Here is a 26,117-nt window from a genome sequence, read left to right on the forward strand (position 1 = left end):
CAATACTATAACTAACAGCGTCTAATATTACAATTATACACGTTTTTAGGTTCTAAGTACGCGGTTGTTTGGAAAACGATCGGATCCAAAATTAAAATCGGTGACGATCATCCACAGTTCGACCACAGAAACTGTCCGGTTGCCAGCTGACGGTGACAATCAAAACGTTACCGTTCATCCCGCTGCCGTGCGTTCGAAACTCCCATTGAAAAAACGCGTACGTGAAAAACGCAACGTAAACAACAACAACAGTCCCGCGAAAAAGAGTCGCAAGAACGTCGCAGCGGAGGAAGAGTCGACGACGGAGACGTCTTCGCCCAAAAAAGTCGGCCCAGGAGCCCAAAAGAAAGAACGGAAGACGAGGCGAAAGAAATCAAAAGGCGTCATCGACTACAGTGTCGCCCAGAACAAAGTGCTCGTGGCGAACAAGAAAACTCCCGAAGACGATCCGCTAGGCAAGGTTCGCAATTGGCTGTTGAACTCGCATCACATCGAGGCTCTCGGTGGCACGCTGAGGAAATCAAAGTCTTCACCGGCTGGTTTCGCGAACCCCCCCGAACCGCCCAGGCCGGTGGTCAAAGCTCAACCAAAAAACAAAGACAATCAAGTTAGTTTGCAGGTAGTGTACAAGCCCCCGTTCAAGTTTAGCGTCAAGCTCAGCAAGTCCAAACCGGACCTGACGAAAGACAAGCGCCCGGACCGGACCAAGCAGCGCGCTGCCCTGTTGATTCGGGCCAACCGTTCGCGCGGCGGCGCTGGCGCCACCGCCGGTGCTGCCAAGCAACAAGCGAAGAAGCAGCAAGTCAACAACGGCAATAGCAGCCGGGTCGCCCCGCAAGAGCCGAAGAACGCGTCGGCCGCGGCCACCACCAGCAGACTGCAGCCACCGGAGCCCATATACGAGAACGCGGCCATCGACTTGCTGCGCATGTCGTCCACGGAACACGACGGCCACCAGCCGATATTCCCGGTGGCCGCGTCTCCGCCGAACAAACAGAGGAAGTCGTTCGCGGGCGTGGACGCGAAAACCGACGAGGCACCCCGGTCCAAGCGGAACAGCGTGCCACAACAGTCGCTGCAGCAGCCGAGCACGTCGGGCAACAGCAATCTGATGCGATTCCCGTCCACCGAGAACAAGCAGCAGCCCAACAACAACTGTCCCGCCCCCGCCAATAACGCGAGTAGTAAAGACGAAAAAACGTGATAGGCGCGCGACGAGGTAATTTTACGATTTTTTTTTTTTTGAAATTATGTTAATATTAATATTACGGCATTCTTCGTCCGCCATCGTTACGACCGTGGTCTCTACCACGGTTATCAACGTAGATAACCGTGGTATCTACGTTAATCTCGTTAATCGAATTCCGATCCGAACCGCGGAGAACCATTAGCCTTTACCGCGGCGGCGCTCGTGATCTCAGTCCCGAAGCACTCCCCCACCCTCCCACCCACCATTACCCACACATTTCCGTTTTCGTATACAATATCTCTCGTTCGCGATACTAATAATATCATCGTCCACAGGTCACCACGGTGTTCCGATCGCCAATCAGTCGTGGACATGATAAAATTCTATCACCGTGAACACGAAAATCGGTCGTCGGATATACGCGCGTGTGTCAATTTTTGCGACGTCGTAGCGTTTTCGTTTCGCTTTACTCGATCCCGTCGAATCGAATTTTATATCGTTTTGACACACCGCCGACACTACTCTGTAATAATAATTGATAATAACGAAAATAAAGAAAAACTAACTACCCAATATGCGAAATTTACATTGCCAAGGACAATACTTCGAACGGTCTCTTTATCGAGCGTATTACTTTTTGGTTTTTTTACGCGTTTTCTCATTCCATTTTCCATTTATGTACTATAATGTAGGCATAACCCGAGATTTCGAAACATAATAATATATTATAAAAACGCATCCATCACAAATATTATTATGCAACACACTGTTTGTTGTATATAGGTAATAAACGAAATTATAGTCATTTTTATTGTTAAATGAGTTTCCCTCTTCCACCTCCTCTTCCTCATCCACCTCGACCGTTTTTATTTCGTTTCCTCGCGAACAACAACAGTTCGTTTCGGGCTGCAGTGGGTTTGAAAAATCTACGGACCTTTTTATTTCTACATATTATTATTACTATCAACTAACCCCAATAACAACATAACATAATAATAAAACGACCCCGCGTCGTCGTGATTGATTCATCTCGAGTTTAGCGCAACGTCAATATAATGTCATTTCTCCTCGGTGCAACAATAACGTATTATATAATAATATATATTATGATCAAATAATATTATCCAAATCGTCAGTATTATTATTATTATTATTGTAATAATATTATTAACGCCGTCGTATAATTTTAAGAATATAAAATCGTGTATAATTATTTTGTCGTACGGATGTATATTATTTATTATTTATAGAAGATCTCTTGTTTTGTTTTAAGTTTTTATTTTTATTTTTGTAATTTATTTAACTACGTGAAGGCAACAGTGCATGTAAACACATTCACTATTGCCTCGTGTAATAGGAACAAACCTCGCCTTTTTTTTAATTTTTATTTTTTAGTATTCAAAATGGAAATCTATATGCAATATTATAAGAGAAAAAAATGAACTACTATAATACGAAGAATATAATATGTTAGAATGTCTATCAACTTGTATGCTGTCAGTTAGGTTATTCGTTCTGATTCTGTTATAACATAATAATTATAATAATAACAATAAGGAGTCTTCCATTTCAATCGTTTTCCTCATAAAACACACGTCATAAATGCTTAATATTTGATAATATGATAATAGTATTATGTTTAACATGAACAAATTTTTACATTGTTTATTGTTCGCCGCTATACCTACTTAACTGTGTGTTTTCCATTAAATAAGTATTTAACTAAATCGATAAAAATAACTACCATACCTACACTAATAACTATTAAGCTAATAAAATAAAATATTATATAATTACGAACAAAGTTAGATTTTATTTGTTTATTTAAAATGAAATTCGCCGTGCTGAATGTCCATTATTAACTACAACACGAATGTTTAAACGATAAAAATATTTGCCAAATTAACTGTTTAATATTTATTTCTAAATATTAGATGGATAAATGTATGTAAACGCCATCACGATATTCGTAATAATTGAAGAATAATATTACATTTTAATGAATATTGTGGATGAACAAATTTTAATTTCATCGATAAAATTCCGAACTTTCCTCAAATATTTTTTACACAATATTTTGGTTTATATTTTTGACTAACCGACACCTTGAAGTATTTTTTATTCAATTCGTTCAACAAAACGTTAAATTTACAAAACAATGGCTGTGTTGTACTGATATTTTTACTTTAATAATATAGTAAATAATGTGTGTATATCAATCAGAATGATAATCATGTATTATAGTTTCTTGCATTTCAATAAATAGCTCAACGTTATAATATACTTATTCCTACTGCAATGTCGTTTATACGCTAATATAATAAATTTTGTTTTATTTCAAAATAATATTTGTACATAAAAAATACAAATTATAAATGGTAATATAGCGTACTACCTATATATATAAATGTCTGTCATTCGTATAGAATTGACGACTATATATTATAATGTAAAACTGTATATAATAAGATTTAATAAATTCTCGGATTTTAAAGAATTTTTTTAGAGTAGTCATATAATTTTTTTAATAGCTAAATTAACACGTGTTGATAAAATCATTTCACTGTTTTTTTTTTATTTACTACATTAAATAAAAAACTAACATACGCTATAACACTTTTTTATTAGTAATAACTTGGTAATAAAACTTAACATTGTTATACATACGATTTTATCATTCCTATAATGACCACGCTATTTTTTTTTTAACTTTGCTAAATACATTCTTCAGTGCCAAAATTTACACTTGGTAACATTTTTGTGTGCGTGTGAGAGTTATTTATGTGTTAATTTTTTTTCTTGTTATAATTAAAAACCGGAATAAGACATAAAATTATTTTGGACGCAAAAACTCCAATATTATTAAACATGTGTCGTCTTATAACATAATTAAATATAACTATTGTAAGGAATTGTCTTATGTAATCTTTAAGATAAATAAAGTAATACCTACGTATATTTGTATTTGTTTGCGTATAAGCTTCGAAATGTGTAATACTTATATTGTATTGATTTATCATTATTATTTTTTAATTTTACGTAAACTACTGATTATGCTTAATCGTGATATATTACGCGTAACCATGTGAGTTTAGTTTTTAGATTATTTTTTACACTTACGAGACCGATTGTATTATATTTTAACAATGTACCGATTGTGCAGTATTGTGATTTGTTAAGTTGTTTATTATTATTATTTTTTATTTCATTTAATATTATTTTAAGATTTCATACTAAACAAAATGTGATACCCTACTTAAATGTATGTCCAAGTCCAACCATCTAAGTATTTTGTATGACCATTAAATGGATTCTATACTTACCTAAACGCGTGTGTTACAATATTTTTATCGGGTAACGCTTGTGTATCTACCTATAACTACCTATCTACCTGCGAATTTAACGAGTCCTTAAAGTCCTTCTCCGAAATAGTGATTTGGACTTGATTAAATTTTGATTACTCCTTGTTGTATACACATAATAAGGCTGTGCCTATACGTGCAGGCTGGAGTAGGTATATACTATATAGTATATACTTCCAACGGTATTCATATACTATAATATGTATATAACCCCATCCACTTGCGTGCGTGCGTACTTAGGCAATGATAATAAAAATGCGAAACGAATTCATGCAAATGCGGGGCGGTAGTAACAATATAATGGTTTTTACTTTTCTAATTAACTCTGGTGTGGGTTAATTATTGTACGAGTTATTTGACTACCGAGCTGATAATTAGTGTAATAAATATAGCGCCAAACATTTTATCAAGTTTCCCGTTGTACGCGTATAGGTGCGCGTGTTTGTGGAAAGTTTTATAATAATATCATATAAATAACTAAATAATATAAAATATAACACTGTACACAATATATCATATAACCGCGTGTACACGGGAATCGCAATTGTTTAGCAATTGTTCGACGCAGTAGGTAGGTTGGTAAGTGTGGTATACGACTAACACATAATTAGTTCTGTTTTGTGTTCGCGCAGAGCTGAAGAAGAGTACCTATGGCTGGCATCGAGTTTGAAACGTTAAAGTTAGTTTGAGTAGTTACAACGGAATTCAAATTTAAATACGACGATGACAAAAACCAAGTCCGTTGAAGAATATATTTTTCAAAATTAATCCTCCCCTAGAAAAAGTGCCTTTTGCGTAGTACTTACGATGCGTATAGACCGATGACATTATTTTCGACCGGAACAACGTGCGCGTCGTTATATTCGAGCCAAAAATATTACCATGACAAAACTTATCGCGACTCGAAGAAAAAACAAAACGAATCTAATAATTTGTTCTTCTTGTAGAATCACATTAACATACTTTGTTTGAAACGACGTAGGCGTATATATATATACTGAGGACTATATAATAATGGGCGCGGAAGACACGAAAAATTAAATTAAGGAAACTGGTATTATGGTAGGTACCTATATATACCTACTAACAGACAAACATTTTTTTTTAAAATAAAATTACTTTTGTTTTTCTCTTCAGTCTTGAAATTATAATAATAATACGAAGTCTATATAATATCCGAACGAAACGCGGCTCGCTCTAAAATATTAACCGAATAAAATACCTATCAAAACTTTTCGTACAATTCTCGCACTTAGTTTGTATAAACTTAGACGCTCGTATTCGAAATAATAATTAATAATTGTTTGGGTACCGACTTTTAATGGATTCAATTTGTTGATGATTTACGCGTAATCTTCGCGGGTTCTACGATGTCGAGAAACAGTCAACTCTTCTCTATTATACCGAGTGTGATTTCATAACTCGGTTCCTATATAATATGAAAAACATTGTACAAAATTAGTACAGTAATTCGCCAAGCATGCTCACCCACATTTTTTTCATTAAATAATAATTTTATTCGAATTGTTATTTTTGGAATTTTTCAATTGGTATACTTAAAGACCGTGTATTTAAAATTATTGAGAATTTTTGTACAACTTATAGGAGTGTCTTGTGGAGATACGAACTTCTGTTTGAACACTCCTTTTTACGGTAAATTATTCAGCGGATTATTTTTCTAAAAACTTTTAAGTATCAAAATCAGAATTCGGACTAATAGCTTTCGAGTAATTTAACTTTGTGTACTATGGATAATTGGTCAACGATAATGGGTTTGGAAGTTAATGATGGATATCTGAACATTTTAGTCCTTTCTATAAATATTTATAATTTATAAAAATGGTCCAAGTACAATAAATACTAAATCCGATACTTATATGTATTTTATATTTTTGTAAACCCATTTTTAAGGAGTATTATCTTATCTTTGATAATTTTAATCACTGAGAAACAACTAGATTAGGTTACAATTGGTACCTCAACTTTTGAAAATAATATTCCACTAAAGAATTTATGGTATAAAAGTGGGGGATGGAGTTCTCATTTGGAAAACAGAAGTTTGTATCACCACGGGACAAGTAGAACAAAAATTCTTTAGAATCTAAAAATATGCATATAGTCTTTCAATGTATTTAACAATTCCAAAAAAACTAACCTAACATTAATTTGTTATAAATTATAATACTACTCAGGGTGCGAACTGCGAAGGAAATAGCTGACGAATGTAACTATGACAATGTGTAAAAAGTTTGTTCTCGTCGTACCTGTTACGAGAAAAACACTGCAAATAATTAATAATATTATTCCGATAATCAGTCATGATTAGCGTCATGATTTCACTGAATATTTTGTTCGAGGTGCGTAAAACATACAACGCTACAGTCATAAACTTACAACAAAATGTTTGCTATAGTGTAATTTTTATTAGCAACATAAAATATAATATTTAATTATTATTAGCTGCTGATTTCGTTATCATATTTTTTGTAAAAAAATTCACACGTATAATAGATGTATATAAATATAAAAATAATATTATTATTATTCTTTCACTTTCTATATAGATGGTATTATAATTATAGTGCAGCGTAATGACCTGAGTCATTAAATACGGGGGGAAAAATAATATTTTGTAACACGATATAATGCGTATATTTTATTTTATGTTTCGAATCGCTTTTGTGGATAGTCATTAAAACGTTCAAGTAATAAGCATAACTATTATCGTACATTTTTCATTTAATTTATGAGTTTTCAATAAAGATAAAATATAATTTATCATCACAATATAATATTATTATAGCATGTAAAAATTAAAAGCTTTTAAATACTCAATATTGACACAAAATGTTGTGTGCACCGTGCACGCCGTGAGCTGTAAAATGAAAATATACCTATATTGTGGAAAATTGAAATGTAGGTAAGTAAACACTTTTAACGATTATTTTTTTTATAAAACGAGAATAAGGCACTAAACTATTGATAAAGCGTTATGTAAATATGACCTTTTGTTCATTATTACATTTATACTTATATATAACAAATGAAACATTCTGTGAAGGAAGTGTTTTTGTTTCGTAATTTTTAATACAACTAAAATATCCACGTAAATGTAAAATAATAAATTCTGTTATTACGAGCCCTCTAGTTTTGCTCGAAAATTGTATGTCAACTACTCAACTCAACAAATGGCTAAGATGCAGAGGTTCAAATAATTAAATAAAAACCATTTGTGAAATGTCAATAAAGTCGTTTTTTATTTTCAACAATTTGTTAATGATTCAGAGCGGTGGACATTGTAAATTGTATTCAAATATATATTTATTGAAACAAAGTTTTATGTGCCTATACTAACTCCAATTTAAAATAAAATTATTGTATCTCCACGCAAACTTTTTACTTTTTGTATGGATACTAACAAATAGCCATAATTATTATTAAGTTGCATTTACCAATAAGTATATAATATTATGTCAATTTGTAAATAATTATAATTTATAAACCATTTTAAAAATATAGAAAATATTAATATTTTTAAACGAGAAATAACAAAATATATATATAATATTGTAAATGTACATGCAGATAGTCGACAATTATTTGTATGATGGATGATAGTAAAGTTGATATAAAAATCACTTTTCATTAAAGTTAAAAATATAGTTTAGTAAAATTGTACTCATATTGAGTGTTAGGGATGAGTGGAGATAATTAAAATAAGACCTTACAATTCCGTTTGGGCATTTTTTTTTTGTTTTTGTTTATATAGGCAGAAACGGCCAAGAATTTACAATATAATATAATGTCATATATATATATATATATATATATATATGTGTATATATTTTTTAATCACTTGAATTGACTAAAAAAAAAATGGATTTTTTTGCACTAATTATTAGAGTGACGCGTGACCTCTTTCATATCAATCGGCGAGTTAAAAAAATTCTGCGTGGTCGGGATTGAAGGTATAATGTTAACGTTATTTAATAATACCTGGCGCGAGGAGATCAGCTTTTGTGACTAATATTGTTGTTATCACAGGAATAATAATGAACAATTTTATCGTATAATTATAATTGGTGCAGGTATAGACACAATATTATCTATCGTTTGTTCGCCGTGAACAAACCGTCAGAGCGATGCATTCATATATTCTGTAATCGTATCCGGCTTACACAAATGATCCAGTGCGCTCAACTGTCGACGTACTGTTTTATGACGATGACAGTGGAAAACGTTTCTAGTCGTTGTCCGCACGTCATCGATCGCGGACCACAATCACCCGCAGTCATCATCACTGATGATCGGACTAAACAGTAATAACATAATGTCGGACAGTTTGAACTTTGAAGCTTTGTCCAGCGGCCGTTATCTGGTTTTTGAAGTCTTGACGAGGGCGCATCATCGTCGTAAGGTAAGCTTTTCCTGCACGTCATTTATGATATTATAATAATATAATCGTTTATTTTAACATGGCCTCGAGAGGAGTATTGGGGTATGAGATATTCGATAAAACAATATATTATTGTTTTATTCAATGATACGCGGTAACGTCCTTTCGCTATCAGTCTATTATCTCAGATGAATCAAACTCGGGTTCGTTAATTGTTTCGTTATTGAAAGTTTACCACGTGAACGTATGGACCTATATAGGACCTACATTATATACTAAATATGATATGCTAAATGATTGCATTAAATAGAAATCAATTAATTTAAGTCTTCAACGTTTTTAACCGTTAGGATTGGATGAAGAAATTTTGCAACGACCAAAAATGGAGGATCGATAAAAATCCGTTAGTCTGGAAAACTATATTGAACTCGGACGGTTCCTGTCAATTGATCGGTGGCATAAACGAATTTTTTGAACATCTCATAGAATATTACAACGTCGACACGCGTTTGGACAAACGAATAAAAAAACGAATAGCGCTGGATAACGTAGAGGTGGGTTAGTGATATTATATGGGTAATAATAAAATAGGTGTCGAGTATACCTCGTCATTGGTTAGATATTTAGATCACTGTGCAGCCTAATGGATGTTTTCGATTTGAATTCAATGAAATATATATAATAATAGTTGACTTGACATTGCATTATATCGCAATGACACTTGACATATTCTGTCATCCGCGTCGAATACTGGAGTCTTTACTTTTGTTATAAACAATCATTACGTTCAACTTTCTTACAACTGCAACTTATACAATAATAATACATTATAATAGGTACGTCTTATTATACGTTGACATAATAATAATATTTCAATAACAAAAACGCGTTAACACATTACACGGCGTTAAGAATTGGCAATTTAGGTACACCCGTGTCGTGTAATTCATTGCATGATATTTTATGGGTATAATGATTTATAATTATGTTATAAACTTATAACATTGATTATAGAATATAATCATTAGTCATAATAATATATAATAGTGCACATTACTAACGCATATAACCCATGCCGCTTTACTGCTATTCATGTAATTCAATAATAATAATAATAATAATAATAAATTTCTGACTACGACGACAGTATTCCGGGATTTGAACAAGCTTTTCGCGGGCATACAACTGTCGTAAGTACATTTTCTCGGTATTAAGAAGCATTAAATTGTCAACCCAACACATCTTATTATTGTATGAACATTGAACAATTAAGCAGATGAATTTAAAATTTAAATTTTTTATGATTCCTCGCCTTACAATCATTATCAATTATGTAGTTTTCTGTACATTAATAATACCTAGTTGATTTGTTAGTATATTGTATACATTTAATATAAATTCTATTTGTAGTACGAATGTGTCATAAATAAAAATAATGCTTCGAAATAAATAGGTATTAGATATAAATTTGTTTAAATTTGTCTTCATAAATAATACTACAATAATTTAATGAGCTGCATTGGCAATGATATCGATTGTGCTTAATATGTCACAAGAATATTTCATTCATACGATTGCATTTTAGTTTAAAGTAGTACACATACTTTTTAGCATTTAATTCGTTATTTATTAAGTACAATTCGTATGTATAATAATTAATAAATGATTGATGAATAATAATAATGAATTATCTACGATTTACATTTATATCACAAGCGTTGCGCATTCGCATGTTATATACCTACCACGGTCCACGGTATATTATAAAATGTATAATCGTATCTATGGAGGATATAACAATAATTCATCAAAACAAACACGTCGACCCTGACGCTAAAAAACAAATACATCTTCGACGCCACAACCCTAGTGTTTTGTTTTGATTATCGATTCAATATGTTTACATACTTCATTGCTGGCGTGCCCAAATGCCAGGACTTCGGTCACGCCAAACTCGTCGCCGAAAAATTGAGACAAACTCTTCCCAATTTCTCGTATAAAGTCATAGTAAAAACTGAAGAAGAATATCAAGTATGTAATTATTATGACGAGTATTCAATTATTTTAGATCCGAATATAATATATCGCCTCGATGTGGTATACAATAATATTATTGCCAAACCGTATTATTATAATTTATAAACTATAATACATTATGTATATTAGCTGTCCAGTGAGATAACGCGCCGTAGGCCTACCAAAATCTGGTTGGACCGAGTATAGTTATGTTTAATTGGCCTCACTATATTATTGCCGTCAATTTTAGCTCAAAAAACCTAAAGTTTTGACAAAATTAAAGTTACGTTGTGTGATTTTGAATCTGCAAAAAAATTTTAACTCAACAAATAATTGTCTGTATATTGATACATTATATATTGATAAATATATTTGTATATAAATACTATTTGTAATCAATGATTGTACGAAACACTTTGTAAAAATTAAATCTTATATTATTGTGAACTAACTTTAATTCTGTCAAAGCAATAAGTAAGTTATCATAAAATTCGTACCTATAGTAAATTTTATATTGTTATCGAGTTATTGACATGACGTGTACAATGTACATGCGTACGAGAGTGGTACCCGCATTGAATGTCACCCACACTAATAATCATTTACAACTAACGCATAGATCCCTGGCGGCTAATACGAGTATATAAATTGCTTAAATTTTGCCGCTTAAATATAGCCGTACCGAGGCCCATCCTAATAATATTCTTGTTATTATATCCGAAATAAAATTATATATTATATATATCGTGAATTCTCCACCGTTCGCAGATGGATGGTAATGATTTATAAACGGTAATAGTGTATAGGTAATAAATATCTTGATTGACAATGAATTATATACTTACCCATAATATGTCTGTCACAATATATTACAATAACAACGAAAATAACATCGTGTATTCGATTACATCCGGATACGACGTTTTCAAGTCGAACCGTTCACGATATTCCATTAAATTTCATAATATATATTTATCAGTAGGTACGTATCAATGAGTGTAAGGCACATTAGTCAGTGGCCAGTGTGCTATTATTGCGCAACAAGTTTACCACGTGAACGTATGGACCTATATAGGACCTACATTATATACTAAATATGATATGCTAAATGATTGCATTAAATAGAAACCAATTAATTTAAGTCTTCAACGTTTTTAACCGTTAGGATTGGATGAAGAAATTTTGCAACGACCAAAAATGGAGGATCGATAAAAATCCGTTAGTCTGGAAAACTATATTGAACTCGGACGGTTCCTGTCAATTGATCGGTGGCATAAACGAATTTTTTGAACATCTCATAGAATATTACAACGTCGACACGCGTTTGGACAAACGAATAAAAAAACGAATATCGCTGGATAACGTAGAGGTGGGTTAATGATATTATATGGGTAATAATAAAATAGGTGTCGAGTATACCTCGTCATTGGTTAGATATTTAGATCACTGTGCATCCTAATGGATGTTTTCGATTTGAATTCAATGATTTATTCATTGCGTAGCAGGTACGATGGAAAGCGATTCTGAGTGGAGACAGTCTGTCCACCTATGCCTTGTAATATATCTTAAAGGTTTATCTTAATATATATATTTCTTCTGTCTGTGTGTAAGTATTCAAACTCCTCCTAAACGGCTGCACCGATTTTGATGACATTTTTTGTGTGTGCTTGAGCGGGTCCTTGAATGGTTTGGATTCAAAATTGGATCCGGTAAGCCCAAACAGGGATTTTGAGATTCACTATGGACACTATTCATATAAAATAAAATATGGTTGCTATTGGTTATAGTAGAAATAATTAGTAGAAATTAGTATTTATTTAATTTTTGGTTGCCATTGGTTATTCGGGCAGATCAGGTACAAGCAGGCATCAAATATAATTTATAATTTTTACACATTGCCTACCAAGTTGCAGTTTCAGCAGGTGGATTTCCTACTTGATATGCTGTCACACATTCTCCGCGATGACAATGCATGAGTTGCACTTACTGCAGTGAGTTACACACAAAAGGAGTTGAACAATCACAATGTTTTTAAGAGTTGTCATTTTTTACGGGCAACGAAGTGCGCGGGATCAGCTAGCTTTATTATATATATATTATATTGCCATTAGTAATTTATTTTTCTATTAGTTGAGACAAACATTTTCGAAAAACAAATCACAAATATTAATATTGTATAATATAGTAATATTATCATAATATCACTTTAGCTGTTATAACGACTTATAAGCCAATACTGACGACCAATGTGAATTGGTTCGAAGACCGTGGTATAAATAGCTTGAACTTTATTTCTAAACTTAACTTATTTCTACAGATAGTATAAAAAAATCCAAAATATTAGAAAGTTGTATGATATCTATAAAATTATAGTTTGCACTCATTAGCTTATTTATTTTTGAATTACGAAAAAAAACAAAATCGATTTCGCGTTTATCCTGTTACAAACTTACAACCCCCAACCCCCTGGATACGCGATGTTCCAAAGAGCTAACTAGATTAAATTTTTTTTTATTCATAATTTTTTATTCGTCCTGTACAAAAAAGAGAGCAATAAGAACAATTGATGGTAAATATAGATTAAAATAAAAATAAGAATAAAAAGGCAGATAAAACATACTGTAAAGGCCTCCCGGAAGAGGTAGGTACTACGACATGAATAAGATTAGATTAAATCGACTAGAATTTGTAGACTGAAGCATTTATACTGTTACAAAAGATGGCAACAGCTGGTGACAGAACAAAAAAGAAAAAATTTTTTTTTTGTAAACATCATTGTAAAATCAACTTATTCATTGCTCCGCTCAAAATCTAAAATATTAGTAATGTTTCCAGAGTTGAAAAATATGGTTCGGTTCGTTAATATAATTTTACTATAGGTACTACATATTTTTAAATCAATATAGGAGTATCTATAAATTGTTTTTCTAAAAACGCGATCTGAATATAGGGTTATTTTTTTTTAAATTTTAATGTCTTGAGGATATTTGGGGATATTAATTCTCTTATTTACTTTTATATATACTCGCCTACTCTACGATTGTCCACGAGTTAATTTCCAAACTTCCTATCGCAGGTTAGGTCTTTGGAATTATACACGAGTATTTCGCGCTTATATATGGCATATTTTAAATTCTGTAAATTGGTCAACATTGATTGTATCGTTTAAAACCAGCACTCTACTTCCGTTCCGGATTTTTATTGTTATCTATTGCGTGATCGTGCTTTGTCGGTCCCACAGAGACTGCCGTTTATGTTGACTGAGCAAGTACCCGTGTCCCGAGCCCCGGCGACAATGGTGTGCATAACCGGTGCAGCTTATCCGTCTACCTGTTACCTGGTTTCTGAGCTGTTGCAGTTGAAAGAACTCCAAGCTAAAGGCGGCGGTGGTGTTACGGTGTGCTTACACCATAAAGACTCGAACAAATACGGAGGTACATCGTTGCGATCACACGCACCAATCTACATTTATATTTAAATTTAATCGTCAGTAAATATATTAGGTAGGTACCTATATAATATAGGTGAACGTAAATTTAAAAGTATACTTTTTACAAAGACGTAAGTCTTGCACACCAGTGCAATCTGGTGCAATCTCAGGAAATTGTCAACTAATATCTACTATATAATTAAAAGTATATTTATTTTTAAATCGTGTTCCACATAATATTATATTAGTATACGTCTGTGTGTTGTTTAAAATGTCTTGGATTGGAAAACACCTCATAAACAGTCCAAACTATTTTTTTACTTTAACGTAGATTTTACGCACTTATAGGTACTTATTAACTGGTATGGTTTTTTACTAGTGGAATGGAACATTATGTTTTGTGTTTTCCCATCGGTTGTCTGTTTTTAGGTACGCATATGGTTTTATAATATAATTTACTCATATACGTATGTGCTTTCTTGTTATGCAGATCTGATAAGAATTAAACACGAAATTTGCGACGCCGAATTTAATATTCGTGGTTGCGGGGCGATAACGGTGGTCAACAGCGAGGAAGAAGGGTTGCTGAACTGTGATTTGTTCATCGTGCTTGGCAGCATGAGAAGGCAAGTCATTATCACACTGAAAGAATCAATGACACACGATCTGAAAGGAACGTATCTATTATTCCTTTTATATAGTTAAATAAAGAAATACCACAAATGGATTTTATTATGAAAACAACTTTTCCGAATTTAGCATTTAAAATAAAAAATATTGCCCATTTAATTTAACAAATTAAATTGATAATTATTACGTATTGCGTATTAACCAGCAATATTAATGTGTGAAAACTGCACACTATATTATAATTTATATTACAGTGGCGGATTTAATGGGGACCAGAGCGGCCAGCCTCACCACCATTGGCCCGGCATCTAAGTTGATAAATTGAGCCGTTTTTAAATATTTGTGTCGTAAAACTTGGAAAAAAACAATAGCCCCTCCCCTCCAAAAAAAAAAAACTTCTAGATCTACCACTGTAATATATTAGTAGGTATAATATTTGATAGGTAGCTCAATATTATTTTTAAAAAAACCATATTATATGACCTAGTTCTTATTTTCATAAATAGAAATAGAAAAAATTAATGAGTTAAATTTATTTTGAAATAAGGAACGGATTTCGATATTTAAATACAAACTTTTAATAGTATTTATGATATAACAATATAGGTAATTATTTCCTTGTTCTCTGTTATGATGAATAGGGAAGAAAATGAAAAAGAAAATCTATGGATGGATCGAAATTACACCGCAATGAAGAGATTGGCTTCAATTCTCAACCGCCACTGTCCCGAGCACTGCAAGGTGCTGCTGATGGGCATGGATCTATTGTGTTTCAACCTGAGCGTTTTGGCTGAAAAAGCCGACAAAGTTTATTTGTACAACATCATCGGTGTAACCGGTCATCGCGGTATGGTGACGTTACCAACCATTTCTCGGGTAAGTATACCCACATACCAAACGTGACCCTAGTATATGTACCACTCATTCACGACGAATCATTACACGTTTTTACTGCAGCGTCATAAAAATTCAAATCTAGCATTATTTTTTTCATTGCATCAAAATAAATTAAATCTATTCATCCATTTTTTTAACCATAAAAAAATAAATAAATAAATAGGATAGTAAAAAATTATTAAGATTTTTTTTTTTTAAATTCTGTTTTAAAATAATTTAATGATCTGCTTACACATCATGAGTCGCAATAAGACGAACTGACGGAATATACTGTTTTGTAATGGTATTAATTTTTTGAATGATAAACCATTTCGTATAAACATCATACTATACCTTTGTTCCCAGGAAAATGGATTCACAGGTAGTAACTGATTGTAGTTACTGAATCATTATAAATAATCATTACTATATCATTATTAAACTTAATATGATTCGTGACTGTATTAATCTAGTTGGGTTAAAATTTTGTAGTTTGAACCTCGGAAGTATATATTATAATAATATGTATAAGTGAATTTTAACATCACTTTCCCCTCCACCGCCCAACTTGAAAATTAGAATTGTGCAGATGTCTCACTTATTATGTTATAATATTATTTACCTTGGATTATATTTTTATCAAACCATATAGGTACATACAATATTGGGAAAACAAAACCATGGTAGTGGTGTAGCTAAGTAGCCTATCCATGACGCCGTATCCACCTTAATTGTTACTGGTTAGTCGGTTAGTGCCTTAGTGGTTAGGTCGTTTGCAACTTTAACATGTTGAGTCCATAATACTGTTTACTATGTTGTTATGTGTATTATCAGTTTTAGATTCTGAGTGAAACGATGAATGTATTGATTTTACAATGATGTATGTTTTTTTTTTTATTTTTTTTTTTTTTATTTTTTTTTTATTTTTTTTTTTATTTTTTTATTTTTGTGTCTGTGTACACGATAAGTAGTCGAAATAATGCTTCGATTTTCGACTTCAGTATCTTGTTCGATGGGAAAGTGAATATCGTTGGTGCATTGGGGAGGTCAAAATTTTAATTTCCCAGTAGTTTTCAAAAGCGATGTGAAAAACAAAAGAAAAATTAAGGAAAAACGGGAATTTTTACGCAAAATCGATTTTTAACAAAATCGATTTTGGTTATTGGTGTAACTCTAAAACAAATGACCGTAGATGCATGAAATTTTCACTGGTTGTTTATATTTGCATTTTCTATACACAATACAATTTTGAAAATAATTTTTTTTGACTTTTTTTGAACTGTTTACGGACATTGTCAGTTTTCAGTTTTTTTAAATTTTTTTTCTATAAATATCAATAAAATTTTATTTGTTGGGTAAAAAAGCTTGAAAATTTAATAGAAGGCTCCTAGGTTATTGTTTCAAAGGCAGATGAAAAAAATTAAAAATCCTTAGTCACAGTTTTTTTTTATACACGTTTAAAGTTCAAATCTTGAAAAAATACGGAAAAATCACGAAAAATAGCAAATTATTTTGAGTTGAAATTCATAAAAATTTTTCTTTTTAAATCTAAGATTTGAAAATGTAATATAAGATTACTCATAAGGTTGTCTACCTTTATCAAAAAAAAAATGTCTAGAAGAAACTTAAATTAAATTTTTATGAGCGTCTGAAATTTATATTTTTACAACATTTGATATTTACTCGATTTCTCATGTAACAATTTTCTTATTTTATTGTAATTAAAAAACAAATGACTGTAGATACTTGAAAATTTCACTGAATGTTCATATTAGCATTTTCTATACACCATAAAATGTTGAAAATATTTTGACTCTTTTTGAGCTGTTTACGGACATTGTCAGTTTTCAATTTTTTTAGTTTTTTTTTCTATAAATAACAATAAATTTTTATTTGTTGGGTAAAAAAGCGTGAAAATTTAATATAAGGCTCCTGATATATCGTTCTAATAGCAGTTGAAAAATATTAAAAATACATAGGCACAATTTTTTTTTATAAGCATTTAAAGTTCACATTTTGACAACATTTATCAAATTTATAATTTATTAATTATTTTGTGGTTAAAAATGTATAAAATGTTTAACTTTTATGGCTAAGGATTTAAAATTTAAAACAAGGCTCCACGTAAATAGGTTATATATAAATTACTTTATTCACAATAATATCATCAAATATACTTGGTAATATCATAGGCTGACTGACCGTTTTCGCTCAGAATCGTTTTTCTTATACAATGATATTATATCATTGAATTCAAATTTAACACCATCCATTACAGTGACCCACTTGTAACCTACTGTACAGCAGAGCGACATCCACTTAACCACCTTTTAGTATTTATGTAATGAATGAATATTTCTAAAATGTATTGTTAATACGTCCAATGGTCACAGATGCTGCGGATAGTTTGTTTAATCAATAAAATAAAAATAAATACTGTTTATTGTTTTGCCCATTGATATTTTAACGTTACAAATAATTGTATTATTCAATAATTAAATCTCACATCAAATTTTTTTTTCGTCTATACTTAATACTATACTGAATGTCTGAATCTATCATATCTTGAGCTATCTATTAGAATGGGTACCTAGTAAACTACTAAATCAAATATTTCCTAAATTACTTATTATCTATTACAGTTCCTCAATTCCAAGGTACATTCGAAATCTACTATACAACAGAGCCACTATTCCCTGGATAAACTATAAAAAATCGATAAAACTATAAATTTTTTTTTTTTTTTTTGAAAGATTTTTTTATTATTTGAAAAACACAAATTATACAAAGTATTTAGAAATAATAAAAAAATTACCTACACCTTTAAGCTAAGCTTGTGGTGATGCAGGGAGTAACAATAAACATCGTTTTCTAGTAATTTAATTCAAAATACATAACAAAAAAAAAATAATTAAAAAAAAAAAATAATAATAAATATTGTAATATAAACAAAACAAAAATACTCTATATAAATACTGTACTTAAGATAAACAAAGACTTAGTTGACTAAATATAACATCGTTTACATATTTTTTAATGTTAATTGAATCGTTAAAAATATTTTTTTTTATATCAATCGACAGAGAGTTAAATATAACAGGACCCAGATAATTAATAAATTTTTGACCAAAACTTGTATTTGTGAATAACACTTTAATATTAAATAATCTATCTTCCCCTATTGGCTTGTTATTCTGTTTGATAAAGAAAAAACTAGATTTTTTATAAACAAACATTATAGCAGTTTTTTTGTACAGTAATTCGATCGGAAGCACATTAAACTCTTTATAGTTTGAAAAGGAAGACCCAATGAGATCCTCCTTTCTCAAACATATACGAACTATACTGTTTTGTTGTACCCTTAATGGTTGTAGAACATTTTTAGATGCACCACCCCAAATTACCATACCATATTGTAATATAGATTGGTATAAAGAAAGATAAACTATCCTCATAGTATGCGAGGAAATTAAATATTTTAATTTATGAAATTTAAACATTAAATATCGCAATTTTACTAACAAGCTATTTATATGAAAGTTCCATTTGAGGTTACAGTCGAATATTAATCCTAAATATTTTATTCTATTCACAATATTGATTTTTGGGCAGTTACAAGTTGATGCATTTAAACATTCATGAAAAGAAAATTCTTCAAAATAAATATTCGATAAAAACATTTTTAAACTATATTTCTTCAAAAAACCTAATATTTTTTTATAAAATTATACATTATATCAACAACTTGTTACTTTTTATGTAACAAAAGCCTCAAATAAACCTATTTCTTACTGAATGACCTTATTTGTTTAATAGATGTGTTTTCATTTTCATTAACATAATAAAATAATTTTAAAGGCAGCTTAAATAAACGAATCAAAGATGCATTTAAATATACATAGGTAATATAAATATGTTTATTTAAATAGTTGATACAATAATATTATAGAACCTACATTATTATTCATGTCGTTGAGTTATAGTAATAATATTAAATATTAATATTTTATTTTTATTGGCGTGTGCGTCTGGATGGGGGAGCTTGGGCCATCAACCCTTCTCTCTTGCATAATCGCATATATGATTTTAAGTTATAACTTTGATTTTTAGCTTTCGGTATTATTCAGACGTTCGATTATGATAACACTCGCCCCTTAATGCCTAAATTAATTATACTACCAAGTACCTACCTATTTATTATATAGGCGACGGGCATCCTGATCCCGGACCTCCACTGTCCACCGGTTTGGGGCTTTGACGGCCCGGCGAAATATGTCGACTTCAAACACGTGATCTATCATTGTGGTGGATCGGCCACGGACTACCCTGGTTGCGAGGACGCGGCCACTACGGTGGACGATTATTCAGCAGATCGAAACAAGCACAAATACTTGCAGAGCGTACTATATCAATCGGAGAGTCTGGTGGGCGGCGAGGGCGAACACGTTGCAGTGAGCAATACCATCGGTAACTCAATGCTTATACCTATATGGCTATATTATAATATAATATACCAGCTGATCCCGCTTACTTCGTTCCCCGTAAAAATAACAACTCTTAAAAATAATGTGATTGTTTAACTCTTTTTTTGTGCAACTCGCTGTAAGTGTAACTCAGCCGCACCCTTGTAAAAGCGATCCGACGTATATGTGACGGCATATCAAATAGGCAATCCACCTGTTTGAGTGGTTCCCGGATGATTTAGGTCCAACCCAGGGAGGTGCTCATACAGAGATTTTGAGATTTATGATGGACATTTTTGTTTATGAATGGTTGCTATTGGTTATAGGAGAATTTATTAGTAGAAATTATTTTATTGGTAACCATGGGTAATCGGATAGACCCGGTCCAAACTTGCATCAAATTAAATGTTCACACATTGTCTGCCAAGGTGATTGAGTAGCACTTTTTCCGCGATCTGACGTAGTAGCCACTTTGACTTAGTTACACTTACTGGAGCGAATTACACCCAAAAGGAGTTGACAATGATAATTTTTTTAAGAGTTGTCATTTTTTACGGGAAACGAAGGGCGCGGGATCAGCTAGTACATAATTAAAACTATAAAAGTACCTAAACGTTTTAATAAAAGTTATATCAATAGATTCCTTGAGACTCTGAGGGTGTGTATAGCTTATTTTGTTCAACCCCTGTAAGTTGCTGTAGGTTGGCTCACACAAGAATTTAGTTTTGTTCCACGAAAATAGAATATATTTTTAAATCTAAATGGTTGCCATTCCATGGTTACAGATTTTTATATTACTATTATAATTGGTAAAGATAAGAAACATAAAACATTAAAAAAAACAAATTTTATCTTAAAATAAAGTACTTATGAACACAATTATGTATAATGTGCCTGTGCCTGCACAGAATTACTTTTTTTATGTAAACATTATAAACACATGCAATCTTAACGTCGGGTTTTAAGCATTTGATGAAGCTGTCTCCAGTTTTTTTGTGGGATTACATCCAACATAATATATAACCGTGCCAGACCACGCAAATATATTATATCAGAAGTGGAAAATCTTAAATTAATGCGGTAATAATTTTTGGTTGAAAGCTAATGAAAAAAAAAATAAAAGTGGAAAATCATATAATATTAATCATCGCAAACGGCTTTGTACTTTGTATTAACCTATATCTATATGATATATAATTCAACTGAAGCAAAACTGAAAACCATAGAAAGATAGATGAATAATTTAAACCTCAGTTAGTGAAGGCGGTTGATAGAGTTACCGCCATATTAGGTATATATATATATATGTATAGCTGGTTACCTATTTATACTAATGCTATAATAACGAGACGAAAAACGGTAATAGGCGTAGCGTTTTAAATAAAATAATTCAATCGTGTTTAACTTGGCCCGTTTTCCTCCCCCCCAGAATCATATACCAACGAGGTGTGTCACCTGTGTAGTTTGCCCGAAATACGCGTGGCCGTGCGAATGATATCGGAATGGTTCAAAAACGATGGTCGTATAACCGTCAGCGCTGCAGTTTTTTCCGACGGTAATTAGTAATTATACATTTTTTATATTATAATATTATACATATAAATTACATATTATTATGTTTTATTGGTTATACGCGCTTTATTTTGAAATTCAAAAACTGCGTAATATTATTCGATATGAAAAAAGTCGACCGGCGTGTCACCGCAATGATGATATTATTAAATTGTATTGAAAATTGATGGATATTATGAATTATGATACTCGTTTAGAAAAAAGTAGAGGGCTGATAAAATATCGAAATATTTCCTCTTTATTAACTGCAATGTTTGTTGTCTATTAATCATATTCAATCATAATAACAGACACTGTCCCGGGCCTCGCGCATTTGTACAACATTTTGGACCTCGCGTTATCAAAATTATAATATATTTTGGGCCTCGCCTAAAACAAATAGCTCCAGGCCTTACTCCCCGCCTTAAGGTCAGCTCTTCGCTATAATCATATAATACGCTCGCATGATTCTCTAGAGGACGTCATCGTATCAGTATTTTAAGTTGTCTCTATCCGTCTTACAAAATATATAACGCACACAATAAAGCACATTTTACGTCCTCGTAGCATAGTTTGTTTAATAAAATTAGAATAATTATAGATTTTCAAATTGAGTTATTATTAAATACGGTTAACAATCTACAGTACAAACATTTATACGTTTAAGGTTGGAGGAGAGAACAAAAAGAAAGGTTTGTTTTTTTTCAATCTAACAGTTTATTATAACAGCAGTGCATCGAAATATGGCTTTTAAAAATGCGCGTAAAAAAAGAACGGGATTGTGCAAGAGTATTGTAAACTCGTAACAGTACTGATTATTTACTAGAATACCTATAACTTAAGTCCAACTGTCCAAGCCAAAGGTCTATAAAGTTTGATACTTGATAGTGCCAGCTAGATGCTAGTGGTGTTCCCATAGGGTATAGTGATATACTCCATATTACACGCCAAATATACTCTCAATATTAATTAAAAAATTTATTGGTACCTACCTATATTGCGTACACCAGGGACTGAAACCTTTAGAATTTTTCCAGTTCTAGTTCCGGTTCGGTTCTTATAAAAAAAATATAATGGGTTCCGGTTCCGATTCCGGTTCTTAAAATTACGAAATATGGGTTCCGGTTCCGGTTAATTCCGGTTCTTAAAAATGAATTTTTTCAAAAATTTTTGTAAGATTTTTTACACATAATGTCATAGCTTGGCCCAGTCTTATAAAATATACTTTTAAAATTTTATTTAAATACAAATACAAATACATCCATTCAAAAAGTATTTAAAAAACATTCCATATACTTTTTTAATTTTACTCAATTTATTTCAGTTTGTAAAATTAATTTTATAATTGCTAATTTAAAATAGTGTAATTTTAGTTTGTTACATTCATCCAGATATTATTAGAACTTTTTAAACCTCCTTCTTAAATTTATACTGGAAAATGAAAACTAATAAAACTGGCTATATAATAATTTTGAAATCATTTATTATTAGGTGGGTAATTAAAGAATTAAACAGTTATTAATAAAATCAGAAATTAATTTAATAATTTTACTAGGTAAGAGATTATTAATTTAAGAAGTGTATTCAATTTTCAAAAATGATTTTAAATGATTAACAAGTGTACTGGGTCTTAGAAGTTGCTAATAACTAATAAGCAAAACATAAAATTACAGTATGACACTATGACCACAAGATTAACAAGTCGTAAATTACTCGTATGTGCAAAATGTGTGAGTGTGTGACTGTGTTTGAGACTGTGAGACAGAGTTATAAATAACTATATAAATATTATTTCTCGTAATAGTCGTAGATATTTAGTAAAGATTGTAGAAAAACACATCATTGTTGTCGACCATTCTCGGTACATATTACCAATGAAAAACCCGTATGTGTGTAAATTAATCAGTCTCAGTCGTACCTATAATACGATTATTTCGAGTTGAAATTTTAAAATACCACATCTTACTATGTACAAAACAAAAATATTTCTATGAAAAATAATTATTTGATTACAACAAAATCCAATTTAAATAAAATGTTCAGTTATTTGAAATACAGGACTTTTTCTTAGAACCGATAAGAACCTAAAAGAACCGGAAATCTTATTGTATATTAAATAGGGATTCAGGTTCTAATTCCGGTTCTAAGCATTGTAAAATATGGATTTCGGTTCCGGTTCCAGTCCCTGGCGTACACTCTCAACCTCAAGTCTCAATATTTACAAGAAAAAAAATAGTTAAGTATTGTTTTCGTAGTGGCGGGGGATTCGTGTCTTCATTGAAAACCAAATATTAAATAATAATAAATAATAAAAATAGGGTAAATGAAAATTTTTTTGTTATGGGATTGCAAACGGATAATTTATTATTAAATCAAAATGTACCAATTTTTGTTAATCATACCGATGGACCTGATGACGCGATAAGGTTTCTGAAAACTGATTTGAATTCGTTAATAAGACGTCTACTTGAGATCAATCATGCGACTTTGTTAAAATTGTGTTCCTAAACTTTACTCCAATACATTTTGCTTGAATATTTAAAATTTAATATTTACGAAATTTGAAATGTTGATTATTTGAAAATTAAATTAAATATCTTAAAACGTGGCCTCGATTTCAAGTAGACAACGAAATTCAAATCAGTTTTCAAAAGTCTTATCGCGTTTACCGGCAGGATTGGAAAAAAGTAAATTGAAATGAGCATACCTACTTTGTTCACGTGCGCAACGCCGAAACGGTGACTATTGTTCATGCGCGTGGGAGGGGGGGGGTGCTCTGTTATTCCTTTTACACACAGTATGCACACAGTACACACACTTAATGATCACAATTACTACCACACATTTATTAGACCGGCATGCATACAATTTGGAAATTGCCTATTTTAAACTCCTTGAAAAACTGTCCATTTGCAATCCCCTTAACACTACCCCTTTATTATACCAACTATCGAGGTCATAGTCTGGAATTTAATATTGATATCAATAATGGCACTGTGGAAGACCTTTTTTAGCACCCTAAACGTTATCATCGAATTTATTAAAATCGTGCTGAGTAGCCGATTATTATAGGTTGGAAACATCACTGGATAGTGTTATTGCTCTATATGAATTATGATGATTGATGAGCATCGGGCCCTGGGCACAGCGTGACCAATTCCCAAACAGTTTTACATAAATAATTCATCATCGTAAAACTATTAGCCAATTCCTATCTTCCTATACCACTCGGAATCTAAATGTTACACAATTTTTATAGGAACATTTGGCCTACCGTTTGGTATGTTTTTATCTCAACCAGTTCACATGGAAAACGGTGAATGGAAACCAAATTTTGACTTTCCACCTCCAGATGAAACAGTCATAATTGACATGCTGTCCAAAGTATCAGAAATTGCATTCGAATATAACCTTGGGCATAGATTTAATATGAACCCGAAAGAAATGTCATCAGAAGTTAGTGAATAACTTTTTAAAGAAATTATAATTTATTTTTTACTAAAATTGTAACTTGTAAATTCTTTTGTGAATATTGATGACACGTTATCTGATAAAATATGACTAACCTACTAAGGCCAAATACAATTATTTAATATATTATTAAAATAAGTGATAATCACTTAATTATTTTGTATAGATACGTCCTAACCTACCTAATGAATATGGTTGCATATAATAATATGTTTATAATATGTATGTACCTATTTTATAACCTGTAGAATTTATAGATCTCTATTCGTTTTTAGACTCTAATATGTTATCATTTAAATTTTAATAAAGCACTTATATACACATGTACATAATATAAATTAACAAATAAAAATGACAAAATTCCAAAGTTATAGTTTAGAGGCTAATCGATTGTAATCTTTAATTTTAGTAATTTGCATTTACGATAAATTATTGAACTGAGTATAACTCTCAGGTTTTCTCTGAAGGAGATTCTTTTTAGGATATAAATGGTTCAAGTGTACAACGTATGCCAAGCACAACAATTTGGTAAGTTTTGATATTTCTGTGAAGGATACTATGAAACTTTGAGAAATAATTCACATAATATTTGGCATGATAATTTGGAACTTTGCTGGGAGTTGTGTGGTGGTATAAGGAACGTTAATGAGTAAAAAAAAAAAACATTTTCGGAAATTTTTTGCACACGTTATGACCGCTATGATTTTGGTTCAGCAAATTAAATGTAAGCATC

The 26,117-nt window shown here is 31.4% G+C and overlaps 2 protein-coding genes across 3 annotated transcripts in view; both read left to right on the forward strand.

The window, feature by feature from the left end:
* LOC132950045 (disintegrin and metalloproteinase domain-containing protein 10) overlaps positions 1 to 4,517 on the forward strand; it is an 88,464-nt gene extending 83,947 nt beyond the window's left edge. Inside the window, exons 14-15 of one of the 2 annotated variants that reach the window (XM_061021240.1) lie at positions 50 to 1,219; positions 1,525 to 4,517. In XM_061021240.1, coding sequence (XP_060877223.1) covers positions 50 to 1,204 — 1,155 coding nt within the window. In that variant the 3' untranslated portion in view covers positions 1,205 to 1,219; positions 1,525 to 4,517. Of the gene's footprint in view, positions 1 to 49 lie in introns of both variants that reach the window. The other variant, XM_061021239.1, reaches the window with a different exon arrangement.
* A 4,194-nt stretch (positions 4,518 to 8,711) lies between these two features.
* On the forward strand, positions 8,712 to 25,596 carry LOC132950046 (putative malate dehydrogenase 1B). The gene is made up of 8 exons (XM_061021241.1): positions 8,712 to 8,968; positions 9,298 to 9,501; positions 14,205 to 14,397; positions 14,884 to 15,019; positions 15,665 to 15,899; positions 20,105 to 20,366; positions 21,792 to 21,917; positions 25,173 to 25,596. The coding sequence occupies exons 1-8, from the start codon at positions 8,855 to 8,857 to the stop codon at positions 25,379 to 25,381; spliced, it is 1,479 nt and encodes a 492-aa protein (XP_060877224.1). The 5' UTR covers positions 8,712 to 8,854; the 3' UTR covers positions 25,382 to 25,596.
* The last annotated feature ends 521 nt before the right edge of the window (positions 25,597 to 26,117 follow it).

The sequence above is a fragment of the Metopolophium dirhodum genome, chromosome 8, assembly GCF_019925205.1.
Source record: "Metopolophium dirhodum isolate CAU chromosome 8, ASM1992520v1, whole genome shotgun sequence".
In the NCBI taxonomy this organism is placed as follows: Eukaryota; Metazoa; Arthropoda; class Insecta; order Hemiptera; family Aphididae; genus Metopolophium; species Metopolophium dirhodum.